General features: G+C 38.5%; 1 protein-coding gene and 1 non-coding gene across 2 annotated transcripts in view; both read left to right on the top strand.

The window, feature by feature from the left end:
• Positions 1 to 10,256: 10,256 nt before the first annotated feature.
• On the top strand, positions 10,257 to 10,360 carry LOC117031409 (U6 spliceosomal RNA). Its single transcript, XR_004424547.1, has one exon. It is a non-coding gene; the product is annotated as a U6 spliceosomal RNA (small nuclear RNA).
• A 4,337-nt stretch (positions 10,361 to 14,697) lies between these two features.
• The window catches only part of CTR9 (CTR9 homolog, Paf1/RNA polymerase II complex component), a 28,923-nt gene continuing 20,073 nt past the window's right edge, over positions 14,698 to 23,547 (top strand). Inside the window, exons 1-6 of the mRNA XM_033120881.1 lie at positions 14,698 to 15,030; positions 16,238 to 16,336; positions 18,599 to 18,838; positions 19,329 to 19,446; positions 19,926 to 20,015; positions 22,431 to 22,579. Of these exons, the coding sequence (XP_032976772.1) occupies positions 14,986 to 15,030; positions 16,238 to 16,336; positions 18,599 to 18,838; positions 19,329 to 19,446; positions 19,926 to 20,015; positions 22,431 to 22,579 (741 nt within the window). The 5' untranslated portion in view covers positions 14,698 to 14,985. The remainder of the gene's footprint in view (positions 15,031 to 16,237; positions 16,337 to 18,598; positions 18,839 to 19,328; positions 19,447 to 19,925; positions 20,016 to 22,430; positions 22,580 to 23,547) is intronic.

Raw genomic sequence — 23,547 nt, 5'->3', positions numbered from 1 at the left:
CTCTGACCTCTGCTGCCACCACCTTGCTGGTCCCTAGGGAACACTGCATTTGAGCCTCTGGATAATGGGTGTGCAAACTTCCTTTTCACCTAGGCACAGATGATAGGTTGGAAATTTTAAAAACAACTTGACTAACAAAAAAGGAAAACAGAAAGTATATCAATTCAGAGACTGTGAGAAACTTACAGTTATTTCTGACAATGTACATTGCTGAACTAATCATTACCTCCTATTTTCCCCAAAGTGCTATCTGCCTTTAAGCCTTCCCAGCTCCTGCCTGGCTTTAAGTCACAGACACCACCTCATTCCCTGCTTCACAGAACAGTCTCCATGCAGCCAAGGCCAAAAATCCTATCTGTGCTCACCATTTCACTTCAGGGCCTCCCGCCCCCTCCTCATCATGTTCCAGGAGACTCTTTTTGCCATTCCCAATCACGAGGCTCACAGTAAAACAGTTTCCTTATACTCTGTGTGTTAAGAATCAGCACAACCTAAACACAAATGGAAAGGTGACCTCACACTCTCCATCAACGCACACCAGACCCCTACAAAGGACTAGACAGAAGGTCACCTTCTCCTCCAACTCTAGTCTAGTGCCGGTTCCAGCTGCCTGGCCTGCTGCCCAGCCCCTCCCTTCTCACTGCACGCACACACACACACACACACCCCCCCAACCCCTAACCAAGTGGAGCCACAATTCTGTGCAGCCCTCTGCTGCCCTCTGCTGAGCACTTGCTTAAACAGCCCTGGAGTTCGCCAGGAACTGGGGACCAGAGTTTCTCTTCCCCAACTATTTCAGAGTTCCCTTTTGGTCTGGTGGCTGGAGGACAGCTCATCAATATTTTAATCCACCCATCGCTACTCAGGTGCTCAAACATAAATTAACTTTTTTTAAAGGTAGAAGGGATTTAAAACCTCACGGTGAAGATTAAAAGGGCTCATTCATTCATTTATGAGTCAAATGTTTATTGCATGCCTACTGTTTGCTAGACATCATATTGGCACGAAGGATACAAAAAGGAATAAAAAAGAAACTATCTCATGAAAGAATTATAAGATGCTGGGATAGGCTCTAACAGGGAAGCTACTTGGATGAGGAGGAAGCAACACTGGAGCAGAATAGGAGTCATACTGAGAACCAAATAAGGGATCTGCAGCTGAGTCTCCCAAGCAGAGACAAGATTATTGTGAAGGCTCAAAGGAAGATGACTGAGGTTGGGAGGAGCTAGAGCTGATGTGGGGGCAGTAGACAAAAAGTCTGGACTTTTCTCAGTGCAGTGGAAGCCGTAGAAGGGTTAGGAAGTGGGTTTCAGAGATCAATGCCCACTGCCACACCTCTGCCTGCTCCCCAGTCTCTTTCTGGCTGCTCTCCACCCATCTCTAAATGCTGGTGTACCTTACAGCTAGGTCCTGGGCTCTCTTTTCTTCTTTTCTCCCTCCATCATCTCAACCATTCACAATTCTAAATAATATTCATATGTGAGTGAGTACTCCACCTGGACCTCTCCTTCTGGCTCCAGACCTATGTATCAAACTGCCTACTTGCTATCTGCTTTTGGATTTACTGATGTCTCAAACTTAACATCTCAGCCCTGCCTTCTTGATATACCAGGTCTGACAATTACGTTCGCGAACTTGTTGCAATGATGTTGCTAACCTTTTCTGATATCAGAGGGATTATTCATTATGAATTTGTACCAAATGGACAGTTAACCAAGTTTACTATTTGGAAGTGCTGAAAAGGCTGCGTGAAAAAGTTAGACGAAAACGACCTGAACTTTTCGCCAACAATTCGTGGCTCTTGCATCATGACAATGCACCAACTCACACGGCACTGTCTGTGAGGGTGTTTTTAGCCAATAAACAAATAACTGTATTGGAACACCCTCCCTACTCACCTGATCTGGACCCCAATGACTCCTTTCTTTACCCGAAGATAAAGGAAATATTGAAAGGAAGATATTTTGATGACATTCAGGACATCAAGGGTAATACTATGACAGCTCTGATGGCTATTCCAGAAAAAGAGTCCCAAAATTGCTTTGAAGGGTGGACTAGGAGCTGGCGTTGGTGCATAGCTTCCCAAGGGGAGTACTTTGAAGGTGACCATAGAGATATTCAGCAATGAGATAAGCAGCACTTTTTCTAGGATGCGTTCACAAACTTAATTGTCAGACCTCATAATCCCCTTCACTCCTAATCCTATTTCTCCTCTAAACTGTATACATTCATAAGGTGGATAAACTTAAATGGCCCAGAAATGTACAAAATGAAAAGGAGGCCCCTGGGGATCAGCCACGAGTGCTTCCTGTTACCCTACACCCAAGTTATCAACAAATTTTGTTGATTCTACTTCCAGAATGTGTCCCAAATTTGTCCATTTCTACCCATGAGCATGGCCCACGCTGTAGCCTACCCACCACCACACTGGCGTGGAACACTGCAACAACCTCCTAACTGGCTTCTTCACTGCAACTTTTGCTCTTCTCCTGCCCATTCTCCACAAAACAGCCAGAGTGACAGATGTTGTTACTCCAGTCTGGGAAACTGGAGCATGTCACTTCCCTACTTCAAATCCATTAACTGCTTCTCTTTGTGCTTACCACAAAACCAAGCTCTCCACAAAATCTGGCCTGTCTATCTTAGCGACCCCATCTCAAGTCCTTTTCTCCCATGTGTACTGTGCTCACCACACTGGTCTTTTTTTTGTTTGTTTCATTCCTTCAAACAACACCAAGCTGTTTTCTGCCTCCAACCTTTGGACATGTAGCTTCTTCTAGCAGGAATGCTCCTGCCTTCATTTCCATGGAGCATATTACTTCTCATTCTTCAAATGTCAGCCTAAATGTCCCCTGTCAGCAAGAACTCTGTCTACTCCATCCAACGCATGTCCACTTCTAGGTCTAGCCAATATCAAAACATATTTTGAAACTTCAATTAATAAAGTCATTAAGAAATTAATGGAACCCAAGAAAAATCAGACTCTAATGCACAAGGGAATTTAGTATACTGTAAAGTTGTAAAGATGGTATTTCAAATCACTGGGGAAAAGAGATTAGTAAATAAATGGTGACGGCACAACTAACCAGTTATCTACTGAGGTAAGAACAAAACTGATTGCACCCACATCAATTCCAGATAGATGAAATATTTAGTGTAATAAATGAATAAATATCTAAAAATGTGGGTTAATTTAGTATTAATCTAAGAAAGAGAAGGCTATTATATCTATATGTTTCTGAGATGACTATAAAATCTAGGAGTCATAAAGGGAAAAGTTAATAAATTTGTCCAAGTAGCAATGTAATTTTGGTATGAAAAAGAAAGGACAAAAGACAAAAAACCAAAATAACCCTAAAACTTAAATCAAAAGACTAAGTTCCACAACAAGGAAAACATATTTAAAACATATTTGTTAAAGAGCTCTTTTCCTTCACATAACTAGAATATAAATAAATATGAAAAGAATTCAATAGAAAATTGTGCAAAGGATATTGATAGTTTATAGAAAAGCAAATTCAAAAGACAATAAACACACAAAAAGATGTTCTACTTCATGTATAATTAAAGCAATGCAAATCAAAATAGTAAGAAAACTTTTTTTTTCACTTGTCAAACTGGTGCAAACCTTCTCTGATGCTGGCAGGGATATGAAGGAATTAATACTGTCATCCACTTTTTTTTTTAATGTAGAAAAACAATTTATGCCATTATAAGTACTTACACAGTTAGTCATGGAGAGTAACAGGCCTGCTGGTGAAATAGGTCACCCAAAATAAAGATGGTATCAAACCAGTGGTCAAGGACTAACTCTTAAAAAAAAAAAAAAAAAAAAAAAAAAGGCAACTCTTATCCAGGATTCATTTAATTTTAAAAACAATACAAGTTATCAATTCCCTCTTCTCAACTTAACTGAACAGTCTACCTGTGGTGTAACTGTCAGGTAAAAACATACATTTTTACAACTCGATGGTCCCAAGTTCTTTTTAAAAAACATGTCACAGAAAGGAAAGAAATAATATTAAAACCGGTCAAGAAGTAAACTAATGAGCAAAAACATATGGGAAAGAGGAACATGCAGTTCTGACTTAACTGAAGAAACTAAGAGAAGTACTATCACCCCGTTTTGATTGGGAGAGGAGTACAAGCTGATGCCATCCTCCTGCAGGTTAATTTGATAAATAGAAAAATTTTAAAGGCACATATCCTTTCACATGGAAAGAATTTAGATGTGGTTATACCTAAAAAAAATTCAGCCACAGGAATCTTCTTGGCAGAATTGTTATAAAAGCAAAACCCCAAGTGTCCATTAAAAATAAACAAATTATCTGTCATCCACGTGACACGATACTCCACAGGGGTTAAAAAGAATAAAGCAGATCTAGATGTGTGATGAGGAAAGATTTTGAAGACATTTTAATTCTCTTAATAATAATTAAGATGATTAATTCTCAATTCTCTTTTATTTTCACAAGTATGGTGCAGAGGGAACTGATCCCTTTTTTATAAATTATAACATTGACACATATGTGGGTACATGCATTTTGTTTTTCTGGAAGGAATCCCAGGAAACTATGCCTTTTACCTTTGGAGAGAAAAAATGGGATGGGAAGGAAAGGAGCAAGATTCTCCCTTTTCATTTTGTATTTTTTTCTGGAATAAAGTTGAAAGACTTAACCAATTTTTACTTTGGATACATATTCTTTTTTAACATTAAAAAAAAAACTTGGCACTCAACTGTTTGTGATGAAATGATGGTGGTTTAGCGCTAAACGCACCTTTCAATATATGCTCTGTGCTAAACCACAGAACTCCTTAAAGCCTGTCTTCTTTAAAGTGAGCAAGATGGGAGGTATTTCCAGTTGCAGGCACTGAGGGGACACTGCAGGAAGAAGAGACTTTGCTGCCATTCTCTGGGGTCAGTATGAGGACACTTGCTGGAGCCTTCCCGGGCCACGGCCCAGAACACTGTCCCTCTTAACCCTGCAACCTCAGCCTGCCCATAATCTTTCCACAGCCTTCTCACAAAAGCTGGAGCCTCTAAGTGGCCCACATGCTCTAACGGCCTCCTGCCTAAGCCAGGGCTCCTGAACACCTGGGATGCCAGGTGCTGATGACCTGCATTCCAGAGGGTGGGCTATTCCTTGTCCAGTGATTCCAGACCAGTTCCGGCCTTCCCTAATGAGCCAACTTCTCTGCCATCCCGTGGTTAAACCACACTGCAATGGACTGAATTGTATTCCCTCCCAAATTCATGGTAAGCCCTAACTCCCAGTGGAATGGTATTTGGAGATCAGGCCTTTGGGAGGTAATTACATTTAGATGAGATCATGAGGGTTGGGCCCTCATAATAGGATTAGTGCTTTATGAGAAGAGATAGCAAAAAACGTGCTTTCCTCTCCCTCCCCAGGTGAGCACAGAGCCAGAAGGTGGCAGCCTGCAAGCCAGGAAGAAAGCCCTCGCCAGGGAACCTAATCAGGTGGCATCTTAATCTTAGGTTTCCCAGCCTCCGTGACTGTAAGAAATACGTAAATTCCTGTTGTTTAAACCACCCAGGCTACAGCAGCCCAAGCTGACTAATACACACACCTTCTCCTATGAAAGATGAATCCCTCCCAAGTTTGTCCTTCTTTGGGTGCACTCCCTCAGCCCAAGGGTACCAAATAGTGTCTTTACATATTATAGTTACTCGTGTATCAGAGTTAATAATTCTTTATGTTAAACTTCCTCTGTTTAACCTTCTGTGTGGTTTCCATCTCCTGATTGGACCCAAACTGATTTTCCAATATTTTCTATTTTAGCACTTATTTATTTCATAGCACTTATCCTAATTTGCTATTATTTTATTTCTTTTATTTATTTACTTGTTGCTCACGTGCCTCCCTCTAGACTGTATATTCCAGGATGACAAGGACTATGTCTCTCTTCTGTATCTTTTCACTCAGTACATAGTAGGTGCTCAGTAAAGCTTTATTGACTGAATGGATTAAGAGTGTAGTGATTAAGAGTGTAGACTCTGGAGCCAACTCTGTGGTTTAAAATCCTGGCTCAGCCTCTTAACTGTGTGACCTTGGGCAGAGTACTTAACTGTGCCTCAGTTAACCCATCTGTTAAATGGGTTCCTACCTCATGCTGACATACATGAAGCATTTAGAAGAGTTCCTGACACATAGTAAGTGCTATATAAACTATGTTCTGTGAAGAAAGGTTAAGGGGAATGAAGACAGTCTGGAGATTGAATGATCATCTTCAAATATCTGAAAGACTATCATGTACAAAACCACAACAGAAATGGAAAATTATAGGCAAAACTACAACAGAAATGGAAAATTATAGGAAGTTGGACTTGTTATAAAGCATTCAAAATGGTTTGAGCTGTCCTAGAATGATAAATCATTCCTGGTTTACCCGACACTGTCCAGGTTTTAAAACTGAAATTCCCACCCTGGAAAACCAGATAGTGGGTCACTCTATGTGTCCCCCAACAAGACTGATTCATGAAGCAGTGAATGCCCCTCTCTGACAGGTGTGAGCAGAAGCTGACAAACCATGGTTCAGAGACGTCAGGGAAATTATTTCTGCATGAGGAAGGCACTGGGAAAGAAGGAAGAACTTCAACCCAGATTTTTAAAAAAAGCCTATTTTCACAGAAGTATAGCATGCATCTGGAGATAGAAAAACAAGGTTCAAATTCTGGTTCTGCAGCTTACCATAAATGCTGTGTGATCTTGAATAACCTAACTTTCTGAGCCTCAGTTCCCTGATCAATCAAATAGGAATATCATTCCCAGCTTGTAAGGTTGTTGTCTGGATTAGACCTGCACAGGACCTGGCTCATTGTAAGTATTCAAGAAATGAAAACTTTCTTTTCAGAAGTTCAAGTCTAGGATTCTGTAATCCCAGGTTCTCTGAGCAGTAGTCCTTAAAGTGTGGGGCCTGGACCAGCAGCTTCAGCGTCACTTGTTAGAAATGCAAATTCTTCACCCGAACCCACACCTACTGAATCAGAAACTGGTGCTGGGGCCCAGAAATCTGAGATTCAACTAGCTCTCCGGTTGATGCTTGTTACACTAAAAAGTTTGAGAAGCACTGCTCTTAGGGACAGTGCTGTCTGAAACATAAAAATGGAAAATCTCTCTAAAACTTGTAAAGCTCTCCCTTTCATAAAATAAAATTGTTTTAAAATAAAAATAGAGCTAAAATATTGATTCCAATGCCTTTATTTATTTATTTTTAAACAATTGCCTGTGTAAACAGGCATGATGGGCAGGATTCATCAGCACTCTGGGGGGTAAACATATCAGAATGACTGGGCCTTGCCATACAGGAGGTGTGACAATTAAGTTCACGAACTTGTTGCAATGATGTTGCTAACCTTTTTTGATATCAGATGGGATTATTCATTATGAATTTGTACCAACTGGACTAACAGTTAACCAAGTTTACTATTTAGAAGTGCTGAAAAGGCTGCGTGAAAAAGTTAGACGACCTGAACTTTTCGCCAACAATTCATGGCTCTTGCATCATGACACAATGCACCAGCTCACACGTCACTATCTGTGAAGGAGTTATTAGCCAGTAAACAAATAACTGTATTGGAACACCCCCCTATTCACCTGATCTGGCCCCCAATGACTTCTTTCTTTACCCGAAGATAAAGGAAATATTGAAAGGAAGACCTTTTGATGACATTCAGGACATCAAGGGTAATACGATAACAGCTCTGATGGCCATTCCAGAAAAAGAGTTTCAAAATTGCTTTGACGAGTGGACTAGGCGCTGGCGTCGTTGCATAGCTTCCCAAGGGAAGTACTTCAAAGGTGACCATAATGATATTCAGCAATGAGGTACATAGCACTTTTTCTAGGATGAGTTCACGAACTTAATGGTCAGACATCGTACTCAGCCAAAAACAGCACTGATAAATTTGCTAAGTTTGGCTACACTGTGTAAGCCACTAATTTGACCAATCATAAACTACAGGTCAATTTGAATTTCCACACTCATAGATGGGGGTAAGTGGATAAAACAGTTGGGAAAGAATTTCTTAAACTATTATAACAAACTTCATTAGGCACAAAGTCACCTAGAGGTGAGTAAAAGAATTCTCACTGGAGCGCACATTAATTTTTTCTCTGCACTAACAAGTCCCAGAACACAGTGACATGTTTATAACATACATAAAGATAGACAAAGAACCAGGTAAAAGTATTTTTAAACAGTTCTAAACTCATTTTGTAAACACAGATCTTTTAATATATTACAAAACCGATAATTCAGTCAAAACAATCCATCTTTTCTTGAATTTGAAATGCTTTTCACAGTTTTTGGGAAGGAATGTGAAGAGCAATCTTCACTCTTCAGGTTCTGAAAATATTTTCAAAATATTTATTTAGACACTTAAGCAGAGAGCTTCATCTACACAAAGCAGTAACATGCCAATTCCATGCTTACATTTGCCTCTGGAAGCAACATCCTTTGCTATGCTTCCAACTGTGGTTTGTATAAAGCTATCCAAAATCTATTTATGCATTGAGCACCTTCTAGCTTCCTTACCCTGAGAGAGGGGAGTATTCAAAAAGTAATCTGACTTTCAGGAAGGTCAGCATCAGAGGGGTGAAAAGATCACATTCAAAAAATATATCTTAAATGTACTGTGTCATATATGCTGTTCTTCCAAACTGAATGTAGTTCAATGCCAAGATATTTTTTGAGACAATAAGAAAAACAGGAAAGAGAGAGATCCTTGAAGGATGTTAACAAGGAAGGTTTCCTGGTGGAGATGGGACACATGATGGATGTCAAAGAATTGGTAACTTTTAATGCTATGGTGTGTTCACTGGTCATTGAACTTTAAAGAGTGTTATTTTTGTCATCAAAATTCTGCTTGATATCCTTTCTGCATGAAACACTCTTTCCATATTCTGCCTATTCAAATTCTACCCATCTTCCAAGGCTACCTCAAATTCCGTCTCTTTCCTTCCTTCAATAAGGATTAATAATAAAACCCTTAAAATAAGGAGGGATCTTGTGCATCTTATCTTTGGGGATAACAAGAAAGAGGAAGAGACAAGTCTGAGAGTCTGTGTCCTACTTGAAGTGGGAAAACCCCAAGAGATAAACCATAAGGTCACAGTTTCCAAATAGAGTCATGTAAGCATTGACCTAACACATTACAGCTCATCTTATTTCACATCAATCCTGGGAAGACAGATATAACCACCCCCATTGCCCCACCACAGACTTACTGTACCCATGTCATTGAGCTGTTCTGAAGATTAAATTAGTTTCAGCATGTAAAGTGCTAACACAAGTAAACATTCAATACCCATTAGTTACTTTTATTTAAACCCATTAAATAAGGATCAATCAAAAAGATTACGTAACTTGCCCCGGCATCCCGAGGATACCACACACTTAGGGATAATTTCTATGCTAAATTTCTTGCCTTGGGAATTCCCAGACCAAGTGGGTAATGTCAAACACCAAACCCACCTGACATATAGACTCCTGGTTGCAAGTTCTCAAGGGAGATTCTCCCACCCCAATCCCAGTCTACCTCCATCACCACTACCAGCCCCATCTGCAACTTTTATAACCAGAGGCCAGATTGTCATCTATATTTGTGGGTTTTGTTTTCTTTTAGTCCCACCCACCTTTACATAGAATGTAGTCTTTTCAGGCTTCCAGCATGGGGCCAAAGACTGTAACTCTGTCTCTGCGTGAGCCTTAAAATTCAAGTCCCTGAAGTAATGGAAAACAACCTCCTGCTGTACCCACCACTATCTGAATTTAAGCATAGGCTTAAATTCTTGTTGGTTAGTTTATTAGGTCTCTTGGTCCTTAAATTACAAGGACATTTACTATGTTGTCCTTGTTTTTTAATCCAGCATATCTAGGTGTTTATAGCAGGAGGATTTTATTGTTATTCTAATTTGCAAGAACTCCGATTCCTATCATATTTTCTTTTGCTGATAATCAAATTTGGCCTGTTAACCTTTACATTCCCTGTCTTACCTAAAGGAGCATTTTGTGTAATTTTAAGTTCCTGAAAATAAGCTCATTGAATTACAGATGAATGTTTATTGAAAACCAAGAGGAGACTATGGCATAAATTATAAAACAACAACCCAGACAAATGTAATGTCAGATTATAACCCTAAAATATTTTACTAATGATTCTATATCCTAATTTTAGAAACAAGCTTTATTTTAGTAATTGACAGGGAAAAGCACAATTTTAAAATGCACCTGCAGTGCTCACTTCGGCAGCACATATACTAAAATTGGAACAATATAGAGATTAGCATGCTCCCTGAGCAAGGATGATGTGCAAATTCGTGAAGCAGTCCATATTTTTAATTGGGGGATCACTGCATAAATTATATAAATGTCTAACCACGATGCTGTACACCTGAAACTAATGTAAAATTACATTGAATGCGAACTGTAACTGAAAAAACTAAATAATTAGTTTAAAAATTTTTTAAATGCATCTGTAAAGACTTATACTATTTGATAGGCTCTATTAGGGCTGAATTATGTCCTCCCAAAATTCGTATGTTGTAGTCCTAAACCCCAGTACCTCAAACCGTGGCTGCATTTGGAGGTAGGATCTTCAGAGGTAATTAAGTAAAAACGAGGTCATTAGGGTGGGTCCTAACCCAATATGACTGGTATCGTTATAAGAAGGGGAAATTAGGACGAAGACACACACAGAGGGAAGACCACGTGAAGACACAGGGAGAAGATGACCATATACAAGCTAAGGAGAGAGGCCTCAGAAGAAACCAACTCTGTGGACACCTTAATCTCGAACTTCCAGCCTCCAGAATTGTGGGAAAATACATTTCTGTTGTTTGAATCACCCAGTTTGTGGTACTTTCTTATGGCAGCACTAGCAAATTAATACAGCTTCCTATTCTTTCTTAGTAATGTTACAAACTACCTAAAACACTTTCCACTGTATCCTGCTATTTAAAAAGTATCTAATTTTAGATCTCAAATATTCTTTGTTAAGAGCAAATATTCTTTATTCCTTTTTAATAATTAGCATATTTTATCAACATAAAATAGCTCACTCTTTGGCCTGGCTAACTGTAGTATTTACCAATACTACAACCAACCACACTATCAACAACAGAAAACTAAAGAATCTTAGCTATCTCTTTTGAAGATGCACTCAACAAAACCCACACTGACCAAATACACTAATTGCTTTACCTTGATCTGGTATACTCAGGCCCAACAGAAAGCATGGCATTTTGTAAACAGACATTGCCCAAACATACTAGCTAAAATAAAATCTTTGTACTCACTCCAAAACGGGATCCACAGCTCAAAAATGGCTAATTTAATCAGTTCCTGCTACAGTTGGGGAAAAACAAAAAGCTGCCTGTAGCTATTTGTGTCAAGAGTTGCAATTTAAGTCCCAGTTGTCGCCACGTGATTTTTTTCTCCATTTATTCCTCTGGTTCCTTGCAGACCCTCTTCTCCTATCTGCTCGCCATATGCTAGAATTCCTCAGAGCTTGGTCCTGGGCTTTTCTCTTGTCACTCTGCATTCTCTCTCTAAATAATCTCATCCAAAGTAATAGTTTTAAATTTCATCTATATACTGATGGCTCTCACACTTATTTCTCCAGCTTAGAAACTGTCTTCTGAGCTCCAGATATATATATCCAACTGGTGATCTAGCCTTGCCCAGTTGTACTCCTCCACTAATCATTCCTTTCTTGGAAGATGACACTTCATTCACCCAGTTGTTCATGCCAGAAGCCTGGAAGTTCTTCTTGACACTACTTTTTCAATGACCCCCCATATCCAATGCATTAACAAGTCCTAGTGATTAAGAATATGTATTTATATTTATTACATATATATTTATATTATATATATTTATAATATAAATTAAGAATCTATATTTATATTATAATATATATTTATTTTTATATTATAATATATAAATATAATATGTAAAATATATTTATAATATATTAAATATTATATCACCAATATATTAATAATATTAAATACATTGATACAGTAATATTATGTTTATATTTAATATAGTAATATTATATTTAATATAGTATTATACATGTGTGTGTATATATATATATATATATATACACACACACACGTATCTCCATCTTCACTACCTTAAATCTGTTCCTAGCTATTTATCTTGTGTCACCTGGACAGTAGTTTCCTAAATGTCTCCCCACTTCCTCTCACTCTCCAATCTTTTATCCACAATGTAGCCAGAACCATCTTTAAAACCACAAAATCAATTCTTTCACACACACACATCTTCATTGATATACACACAGCATTTCAAACTTTTCAGTTAAATTGCACCCAAGATAAAATCTACGCTCCTTAACATATCTTATATCAAAGAAGTCTCAGAGACCAAAGCATTTAGAAAAAAACCCTTTCCTTAGAAAAACACTTGTAAAAGTTTACAAGTGAGTTCAGGCTTTAGAAGGATTGTTTCATTAAACACCCCCCGCCAAGCTTATAAGTTTTATAGATAGTTGGTTCATGATAGGAAAAGAGCAATTTTGTCATATGATGGCCATATTCCTCCAAATTATTGCATATCTTCAGACTTATAAAACTTAGATTTACAAGTCAGTGATTGAATTGTTTTTGTTAGGGTGTCAGTAACATGTGGGAAATGCTGAAGGTTTCGTTCACTTTGGAGACTATAGGTAGTATGACATTACTCTTTTTTGGTTTACCTCAGAGTGCAAAGTGTTTTGTGTTTTCTTACTGTGGGATGTGATGTGTACACTTACTCTTGTTGGAAGCAGGGCAAGGTGCTGGTTTTGCTTTACACGGATAAATCTGGACATGATCTAGCTATTTCTTATGTTTTCAGCCTCAATTCATGCTAGTCTCCCCTTCATTTTTTATGTTCCAGCCACTTGGCTTTCCTTGAGGTCTGCAAAGCTCTTCCCCAGCATGCTGTCCCCTCTGTCTGGGACACTCACCTGTAGCCTTCACTTAGCCAATTTTTACTTGTCTTCCCAGTTGCAACTTAAATGTCACTTCCTCTAAATCCTAATCTAACTTGAACACTATTATTCAATTATAGTGTTCTGCATTATCAATTAGGATGGCTTTAGTTGCCAGTAACTTAAAGACTAATTCAAACGTATTGCTAGGGTCTTTAAGGCCAGGGAAGCTTTGGGCATGGAGAACAACACTCATCACCATGTGTACTTTTATTTAATGCTCACTTTATAAACCTTAAAATGTATTAAATAGTATTTCTTGGAAATACTGTGCTGTGCTGTCCAGTACAGTATCCACTAAGCACATGTGGCTATTGAGAACTTGAAATATGGTTAATGTAACTGAGGAATTGAATTTTTATTTTTATTTATTTTTAATTAATTTAAAATTTAAAACTGGCAGTTGATTCAGTTATTGGAAAACTTTTAAGTGTCTTTGGAAAAACTCAGGTATGTGAATCTCTTTTTTCAACTGCAAAATTTGTGAAAGCTAAATACATATCCAATATTTCCAATTAAAATTAAGCAACTGAATTTACTTTATGTAAGTAAAGTACATATTGGATTTCTAAGACTTAGTATAAAAAATGTAAATTATCTGAATTTTTATATTGATTACATGTTGAAATGATATTTTGGATATATTGGGTTAAATAAATATATTACTAAAATTAATTTCATCTACTTTTTACTTTTTTAATATGGCTACTAGAAAAATTTAAATTACCTACGTGTCTAGCATTATGTTTGTATTAATAGCACAGTTTCAAATGTTGAAATAGTTAGGCAACTAATCAAAACATAAATTTATCAGTTTCTACTTAAAGGTTTTGAGGGAGGTGGGAGGAAAGACAAACATCAAACTAGTATTTTTAAAAGATAAGTGTGTAACATGACGAAGCTGGATTGGAGTTCGAGGGTAGAGTGGATGAAGTATTGGTAAACCAGGGGGCTATTATAGAAATACAGGGAGGAAAGTGATGATAATCTGTTGGGCTAGATCGGAGGTAGTGAAGATGAAGAGATCCATCCGAGAGACACTCGGGGGGGTAAAACGGAAGTGTTTACAAACTTATTTAATCAGATCCTTCTCTGATTTAATCAAAACACTGATTATGGACTAATTAACTCATCCCATAATTTAATGAAAACGGTAATTTAAGCACATTTAATCAAATTCTGTAATTTAATCAAAACATAGATTACAGATTTAATCAAATTCCTCAACAATTTTATTAAAATCACAAGTCCAGCAGACTCTCATATGCTTCAATGAACCAAAACACACACACACACACACACACACACACACACAATACATGAACTATCACAACGATTACAGAATTCATTGTAACATTTATATTTAAATGATCACAAAGGTAGCACATAATAGCTGCTAAAGGAGGAACCAGTGGTTGGCTTGAGAACGAATGACTGAAATATTCACAGCAATCTTGGGAAAATAGGATTGGCCACGCTCACACCACAAAGGCCAGTCCTGGACTAAAACGAGAGGATTGCTAGTATTGGCAGAGGTCTCACGTCAGTCAGTGGCCAGGCCCAGAATCCGCGCCTCATTCGTCGCCCCTCCCACCGCGGGGCGGGGTGGCTCCGCTTTCTGTGTATATATTTTGGCCTGCGCTGGCGAAGGGGATCAGAATCAGAAGCCGCTGGCCAGTGGGCGGGCACGTAAGTTAACGAAATCCTAGAAACCCGCGGTGCTATAGGCTCTCCCGCGTGGACTGCTTCCGGGGCAGGGGGCGGGGCTGCCGGAAGTAACCGGACGCAGTCCCAGCTCGTTGTTTAAGCGTCTGACGGGAAGGAGAAGCCCGAGCTCCGGTGGCGCCGCAGGGCGGCAGTAACGACCAGAACCCGAGCCTTTGCTAGCCTCTGGACGAGCCAGAAACCAGGAGTACCGGCTGCAGAGCGGCGGGTGAGATACCCGCTCGCCTTTTGATCTCATCATGTCGCGGGGCTCCATCGAGATTCCCCTCCGGGATACTGACGAGGTAAGTGTCGTGTATGGGGGAGGGTTGGGGCCGTGAACTTGAACGATCCCCTCTTCCCACTTTCTCTCGGCTTCGTTTCCGAAGCGAGAGCACCCTTTCCCCCAAGAGCCTAGATCGAAATCCCTGGCTGAAGCTCTGATCATCTTCCCCAGCCCCTGCGCCCTCCCAGGCTGGGAACATTGCGTTCCCGCAGCTTGGGGACTCGAGAAGGAGTTCTTGAAAGTTCCCCTCCAACCTGTTCGTATTTGACACTACTCTGCTCTATTCTTAATTCACGGGCGCAGGGGTGTGAGAGTGCTCGATAAACTGTGAAGCACCTCACTGATCACGGGGGTGGGCGCTGTCGTCATCGTGATCGCTCTCAAACCAAGTATCTTTCCCTGGGAATATCCTGAGAAAGGGATGTCGCCCTTTCTCCTTTAGAAACTCGGGTCTGTCATGGTGCACTGTGTTCGCTACACAGGCTCCGTAAGCGAAATAGAGACCCCAAGGTAGAGCTAGTACCGTATGCGGATCGTTAACCTCCTGTCTCTTCCCGACACCTTATTCATGGCTGGCCTATGGCTTGTCTGAGTAAAGCTTTCAGCACTGATGTTGTCTCATGGGATATCTCATGCTCTTATTTTTGTTCGTTTGCTTGGTTGAGATACAATTCACTTACCATAAAATCCAGTGGGTTTTAGTAATCACAAAGTTGTGTAACCATACCACTATCCAATTCCAGAACATTTACCTGCTACTGTTTTTGTGCCCACATTCAGGAGTGTCTGCGACACACAAATGCTGCCTCCATGATTAATGTGTACAGTGGCATTCAACTTTGCATTGCCACTAGGATTGTCAGACCTTTGGCATCAGAGTCTCAGAGGTGTTTATCTGCATTTTGCCTGTGTTATATGTTAAGCAGGTTTTGGTTTTGTCATTTTTGAGTAAGCAACCCTTTTTTTGTGGGATTTTATAGTCCTAGTGATTTGAAGACAACCAGAAGGATTTGTTTGCTTCTTCTATGTGCTTCTTCTTTAATATTACCATATAACCTACTTGTCATGTGCTCCTTAAACTTTTCTTAACATACTTCCTCAGCCCGTTTGAAAGTGAACACAAACCCTATGTATATCCATATTGATGTGTATTTAAGAAAAGCAGCAAAGAAGAAATGTGAATTTAAAAATAAATAAGAGTAAAAAACCTACATTTTGTGTTTTAGGTCATTGAACTTGACTTCGATCAGTTACCGGAGGGAGATGAAGTTATCAGTATTTTGAAACAGGAACACACACAACTGCACATATGGATTGCTTTGGCGGTCAGTATTCATGCAACAAATATTTTTTTATATGTTGACTGAGAAAAATATATGGTTTCTGTTTTCGGATACAGTAATAACCGGCTTAATAAATAAATAAGGTGCTTGATAAATTAATTGTACCATGTGTATGGCAGTTAATTGTATTACCATTTGTGAAGCAAAAGGCTGGTTTCCTAAATGATGTGCTACTCCACTGATAAATTAGTGTATGTTGGTAAAGGCAAAAACCATTTAAGTTAAATAGTACTCAATATTTTATTAAGTATTTGATTATTTAGTGATTGACTATTTAGTGAAGACTGGCTTAATATTTATGGATAAGCTGAGCAAAAATTAAGGTGCCAGGATGTAGACATTGCTACTTATTGTTTCCCATAACAATAAAACATTTCTCATAAAATACTCTAGAAGGGATTAGGTTCCAGGCTAACTCACAAAAGCTCTTTTGGATGAAGTTTATCTCTGGCTTAAGTTTTTTGTCCTGTTTGGTCCCTTCTAAAACATAAGTGCTGCTGAAGAGTCTCAGGAAAATCACCTCAGAGAGCATAAAATTCTAACACCCTCCACCTTCCCCAACACCAGCTGCATAATGATGTGTCCTTTTTATGGGAACATTATGGTAAATGATTATAGTGATATAATATACTAAACACTATAATCATTATTTCTAAGTAAGTATGCCACGGGTCGCTTTTATGTAAAAATACACAGGAGGCTCCTAATACTGTCTTGAAGGATCAGAGAAGTAGGTCTGGAATTGGGCTTATATCCAGTGCTCAAGCCTAACTCTTAGTTACTTAGATGTGGATTTAAAGAGAAGTACTTCCAGTGACAAGCAGTGCCTTCCTGACTTGAAGTGCTAAGTTTTCCTAGTCTGTGGACAGCAAGCCTTTCATTCTTGTCACACATTTTTTAAAACCAGAAGGTAACTTCAATATTTTTCAGTACAAATATTTCCTTTAACAGTGCTTACACAGAAATTGGTGAAACCTTGTAGGCTGCAGGTCGATACAGAGAAAAGAGTATAGGTTTGGGGATTAGAAAGGCCTTAATTTTTTTTTATTTTTTTTTAATTTTATAAACAATTTATTTAAATATGATCGACATGCAAAAATCTGTACATAATTAATGTATATAATTTGATGAGTTTGGAGACAACTAACTATACATCTTTAGGTGAATTCAGTAGTAAGCCTCTTTGTCTTGCCTATCTGCTGTGCAGGGAGTCCTTTGTGGAGTTATAGTTGTTCAATTTGTTATAAATTCCAGGGGAGATTTCCAGAGGCTCACCTCACGCCACCATTTTTATGACGTCCCTCCCAGAAAGGCCTTAATTCGAATTCCAGCGTGGCTGCTAGCTACCTTTATGACTTTAGACAAATGATCTACCTTCAGAACCTATTTCCTCATCTAAAATATGAGGATATTAGTATTTACTTTAAGGATGGTTGTACAGATTAGAGACAAAATATATGAAGCTCCTAGCATAGTATGTGGCACATATTACGTGGTTAATGAATGGTGGATATTCTTATTATTAATACATGCACTATGCCCAGGGAAGTTGTTCAGCAAGCCCAAAGCCATGGAAAATTTGATAGACCTAGAACCAGAACTCAAATTTCCTGTTGAGAATTTTTTATACCTCTCATTATTGCTTTCTCTCTCTGGCTCTGATTTAGTTTGAAATCAACTATTTCTAGGTAAGAAGTGAGTTGAAAGCACTTGTAGCGATGATAGTTTTTAAGTTTTATTAGATGCAATTCAGCTATAATAAACTGCACATATTTCTTAAACCATTTGAGAAGTTTCAGCATTTGTATATACCTGTCAAATCATCACTACAATCAAGATACTGTATATATCCATCACCCCCCAAAACTTTCCTCTGAACTCTCCCTTGTGCCCCACAGTTTCCATGCAACCTGTGATCTGCTTTTTGTTGATAAAAATTAGTTTGCATCTTCTAGAGTTCTTTATAAATGGAATCATACATTTTGGTCCTTTTGGTCTGTCTTCTTTCACTCAACATAATTATTTGAGATTTATCCATGTTGTAGCATGTATCAACAGTTCCTTTTTTATTGCTGAGTTGTAGCCATTGTACAGATAAACTACAGCTTCTCTGTCCATTCACCTGTTGATTAGCTATTGGGTTGTAATAGTTTTTTACTATTACAAATAAAGCTGCTATATAGATTTGTGTATAACTTTTTGCATAAACTTATGCTTTAGTAATTCTAATTCTTTACCTCATAGCTGGAATACTACAAGCAAGGAAAAACAGAAGAGTTTGTAAAGTTGTTGGAAGCAGCACGTATCGATGGCAATTTGGACTATAGAGACCATGAAAAAGACCAGATGACTTGCTTGGATACATTGGCGGCCTACTATGTACAACAGGCTCGGAAGGAAAAAAATAAGGACAACAAGAAAGATCTTATTACACAGGCAACCCTATTGTATACAATGGCCGATAAAATTATTATGTATGATCAGGTAAAATAAGTCATTTTTTGATTTTATGAGGGAAAAATGTGTATGACAGGCAATAGATTTTTTTTTTTGAAAGATTTTTTTCTTAAAATAATATGGTTGACATAAATGGTCAAAGTGAAGAAGGGTTCCTTTTAAAACTGGAATTTCTTTGGTCCTTGTACTATTGCAGTAATTTAGCTTGTAAAACTTATACACACGTTGAGTCACTAATTCCAACATACCCAGGTGAATTTCAAGCATATTTTAAGGAGTTTGAATTTTTCTTTTTGTCACTGTTCCTGACACAGACGACTTGTTGCATTTCAGGATAATTTCTCAGTTTATAGTTAAGAATTGCTTATTATTAGTTTAAATGCATTACAGTTGACAGGAATTTTTGTGATGATGCAGCTCCTTTCTATATGGTTTTCATTTTAGTATTATACATTCATGTTAAATTGTGGTTAGTCCTTGGTAAAGTCAAGTCTAAGATGATGCATTACTTTTTCAGAACCATTTGTTGGGAAGAGCCTGCTTCTGCCTCCTCGAAGGTGACAAAATGGATCAGGCTGATGCACAGTTTCATTTTGTACTCAACCAGTCTCCAAATAATATTCCTGCCCTTCTTGGTGAGTCATTTTCGGCAACCATCTTAGGAATCTATTTTTCAGCAAATGCCTAGAATATATCTCTGTAATTTCTCCTTAGTAATGGGCTTGAGAGCAATGTAAAAGAGCTTTAGCTTATTAAAAATGAAACTATCTGCAATAGATCATTGTTTCTGTTGAAATTACAGAAATAAAATATATACCAGTTAAGAATAATTTGTTCCACACTTCTAAAGAGTAAATAAACCGTCTGTCTTTGGACAACTCTAAGTTATCTTAATTATTGTTTTATAGCACTTAACTAACATAAAGACTGTACTATTCTATTTATAGGTATAAATCAATATACCCTTATGGAAAGCAAGTTTTAATATGAAATCACTTTCACTGTTTTCAAGTATTTCTTACTGAGATGTTATTTGATTTAGGTGAGTTAGGATAGAGCATATGAGACTTGTGTTCTTTAATCAGTGCATGTTTATTTTTAAAAATCATTATAGGTAAAGCTTGCATTTCATTCAACAAGAAAGATTACAGAGGAGCTCTTGCTTACTATAAGAAAGCGTTGCGTACTAACCCAGGATGTCCAGGTAAGAGAAAAACTTTAAGTCTAAAATGTATGATCCAACTTACAATATTGAGGATTTGGCAGTTGCTTATGAAGTTAGTTGTGAAAAAATACTGAAGGATTGTTGAAACGACAGAATGAGATTTTAAAAAACTATATTATGGGATGGCCGGTGAGCTCAGTTGGTTAGAGCGCGGTGCTCTTAACAACAAGGTGCTGGTTCGATCCCCACGTGGGCCACTGTGAGCTGCGCCCTCCACAACCAAATTGAAACAACTACTTGATTTGGAGCTGATGCGTCCTGGAAAAACACATTTAAAATAAATAAAAGTTTTTTTAAAAAGCAGAGGGCTCATTAAAAAAAAAAACACAACTATATTGTTTGATTCAAAAGCTGAATGGTAGATCATAGTGTAATCCTTCTGCCCTATACTACTTGTCTTTCCAAAATCTTATTATAGCAAATTTTACTGATACCGTCTGTGTGCCAGTCACTGTTCTAGACCCAGGGAATGAACCAAAGAGACAAAAGTCCCTGCCCTCATGGAATTTATTTTCCAGTGATGAAGATAAAATGAGTAAAATATATACTATATAAGATATTGGTAAGGGCTAAGGAGAAAATAAAACAGAAAAGGAGTATGGGAAACATTGGGGGTTGCTTAGAAAGGTTGACCAGGGAAATACATCACTGAAACAGTAACATTTTAAGAGACCTAAAAAAAAAAAAAAAAAAAAGGCTAAGGTGTACAGATATATGGGAGAAGGTTATTCCCAGAGAGAGGGCATAGGAGGTCCAAAGGGCCTGAGGAAAGAGTAGGCCTGGCAAGTTTGAGGAACAATAAGGAATCCATTGTTCCTTGAATGGAGAGAGAGAAGAGGAGGAAAACTAGTAAGAACTGGGGTCAAAGATACAGCTAGTAAATAATCACGTAAGGCATCATAGGTTATTCTAATGACTTCATCTTTTGCTCAGAGACATAGGAACCGTTGGAGGGCTTTGGGCAAAGGAGTAAGTAACAGCATCTGACTTAAATTTAAAGGATCATTCATGCTTCTGGGATGAGACTAGAATGGAGCATGAGGAGCAACGACAGAAGGAGGGAGATCAGGTAGAAGGCCATTACAGTCATGCAGGTCAGAGATGACTGTGGTTCGCATTAGGGTGGGAATAGTGGAGGTACAGGTGGTCCGATTCTAAGTATATTTTGAAGGGAGAGCTGATAGAGTAGATGTGATGTGTGTGACAGGAGGATTCAAAGGTAACTCCTTTACAGAAGCAATGGAAGAGCAGTTACATTTTATAACATTTGGAAGGTAGTTCAGGAGGAACTAGTTTTAGATATGAAAAGTTTGAAGTTTTTTTAGACATGCAAATGGAAAAGTCAGGGGGTGGGGCTGAAGTTCAAGAAAGAGGTCTGGGCCAAAGTATTTATTTGGAAGTCATCAACATACAGATACCCTGTTTCCCTGGAAATAAGAGCCAGACAATCAGCTCTAATGCATCTTTTGGAGCAAAGATTAATGTGGAGCAAAGATTAATATGAATAATCTTATATTAATTTTTGCTCCAAAAGATTCACTTAGAGCTGATTGTCCAGCTAGGTCTTATTTTTGGGGAAACATGGTAGTGTATAAAACCATGAAACTATATACAGTCCCCAGGGGAGTGAGTGTAGATAGAAAAGGAGAAAATGAAAGGAAAGGAATTGGAGGCAGCAAGTGTAAATAGGTCTCAGGGAGTTTTCTATTAAGGGAAGAATAGGAATGAGTTGATAACAGAAAGGGAAATGGAATCAGAGAGGATTTTTTTAACATGGGAGAATATATGTAGATAAGAATGATCTAGAAGAAAGGGAAAATTTGATGATAACAGGAAAAATAGGGGAGAGTTACTAGAGCAGTGCCCTTTAATAGATGAGAAGGTGTAGGGACTAGTGACCAGAGGAGAGGTTGGCTTTAGAGAAGAACATGGTTGTGTTTTGGCATGGCCTTGAAATTGGGTAGCATATATAAGCGAAGCTCCAAAGGGAATGACAGTATGTGCGTGTAGTCGGTTACATTATTTAAGGCCTTAATGAAGCTTTTCTCTTTTTAAAAACTGCTCTTCAAAATTAGATATTGAAGGTATAGTGTAGCCAGGTGCGTTGGAAGACAAGAAAAATATCAGTATTATAGATGTTCTGGTCTATAGTGAGAAAGGTATCCATGGTGAGGGGGTAAGGATTAGGGAAGTGGGGAATGGTATGATATAACCTCCAATGAAACCAAGTTTGTGATATACCAAAAGCTTTTATATTGATAGTATGGTTATACTGAAGTTAATTTTGAGAGTTTCCAACTCATAAATAGAGAATTTAAGAATTTTTTTTAAAAATTCAAACCCTAGAGATGCTCTAGTTTAACAGATTGAATAACTTGATTTTATTTTTTTTAGCGGAAGTTCGTTTAGGAATGGGTCATTGCTTTGTGAAACTTAACAAACTGGAGAAAGCGCGTCTGGCATTTAGTAGAGCCCTGGAACTCAATTCAAAATGTGTGGGAGCATTGGTTGGATTGGCTGTTCTAGAGCTCAACAATAAAGAGGTATGTGAGGGAAAAAATTATCTATTTCCTGGCTGATATGTCAGGCTCATGGTCCCTTATTTAAAACCCTTAAGGCCAGAGTGTTTTAGAAATCAAGATTTCAGAGTATAGAAATGTAATATGATGCCTGCACTGCATAATATAAAACACCCCAGTTACTAGGACACAACCCCAAATACAAACTTACTGTATTTTGCTATGTATCATGTGCACTTTTTTGCCCAAATTTGTGAGGGAGAAATAAGGGTGTACATTATACATGGGTAGTACTAATTCCGTTATCTGTGTGTTTTTAATTCTTTTATTTATGCTTATGAGTTAAAAGTATAACTAGAAATCAATAACGATATCCATATGTAAAATAATACCCAGAAATAGGATAAATCAGTTTTGTTGAACTTACGACGAACTTGCAACAACAAAGAGTTCTTGCCTTCTAGGATGCATAAATATCGTAAATTTGTTACGGGTACATAGAATTGCTTGTACCTTGTATCTGTTCTTGTGTTTTATAATTAGTTACATAAAATTTCTTGTACCATAATATGTTAAAAAATAAATGCTGGGCAGGCCCGGTTGCTCAGGTGGTTGGGTGGTTGGAGCGCGATGCTCCTAATGCCAAGGTCACCGGTTCGATTCCCACATGGGCCAGTGAGCTGTGTGCCCTCTACAGCTAAGATTGTGAACAATAGCTCTCCCTGGAGCTGGGCTGCCATGAGCCACCTGAGGTTGGTGTGGGCTGCTGTGTGCTCTCGTGGGCTACCGTGTGCTGCCATGAGTGGCCGGCAGGCAGCGTGAGTGGCCAACAGTTGGCGAGAGCTGCTGTGAGCTGCTGTGAGTGGCCGACTGACAACCAGCGACCGACTGCCTCAGCCGGGGGAGAGCAAGGCTCATAATCCCAGCATGGACCAGGGAGCTGTGTCCTACACAACTAGACTGAGAAACAACGGCTTGAACCGGAGTGGAGG

The sequence above is a fragment of the Rhinolophus ferrumequinum genome, chromosome 11 (assembly GCF_004115265.2).
Source record: "Rhinolophus ferrumequinum isolate MPI-CBG mRhiFer1 chromosome 11, mRhiFer1_v1.p, whole genome shotgun sequence".
NCBI classification, from domain to species: Eukaryota; Metazoa; Chordata; class Mammalia; order Chiroptera; family Rhinolophidae; genus Rhinolophus; species Rhinolophus ferrumequinum.
Note: the sequence above shows the minus strand (reverse complement) of the source record. Positions and strands in the feature narration are given on the sequence as shown.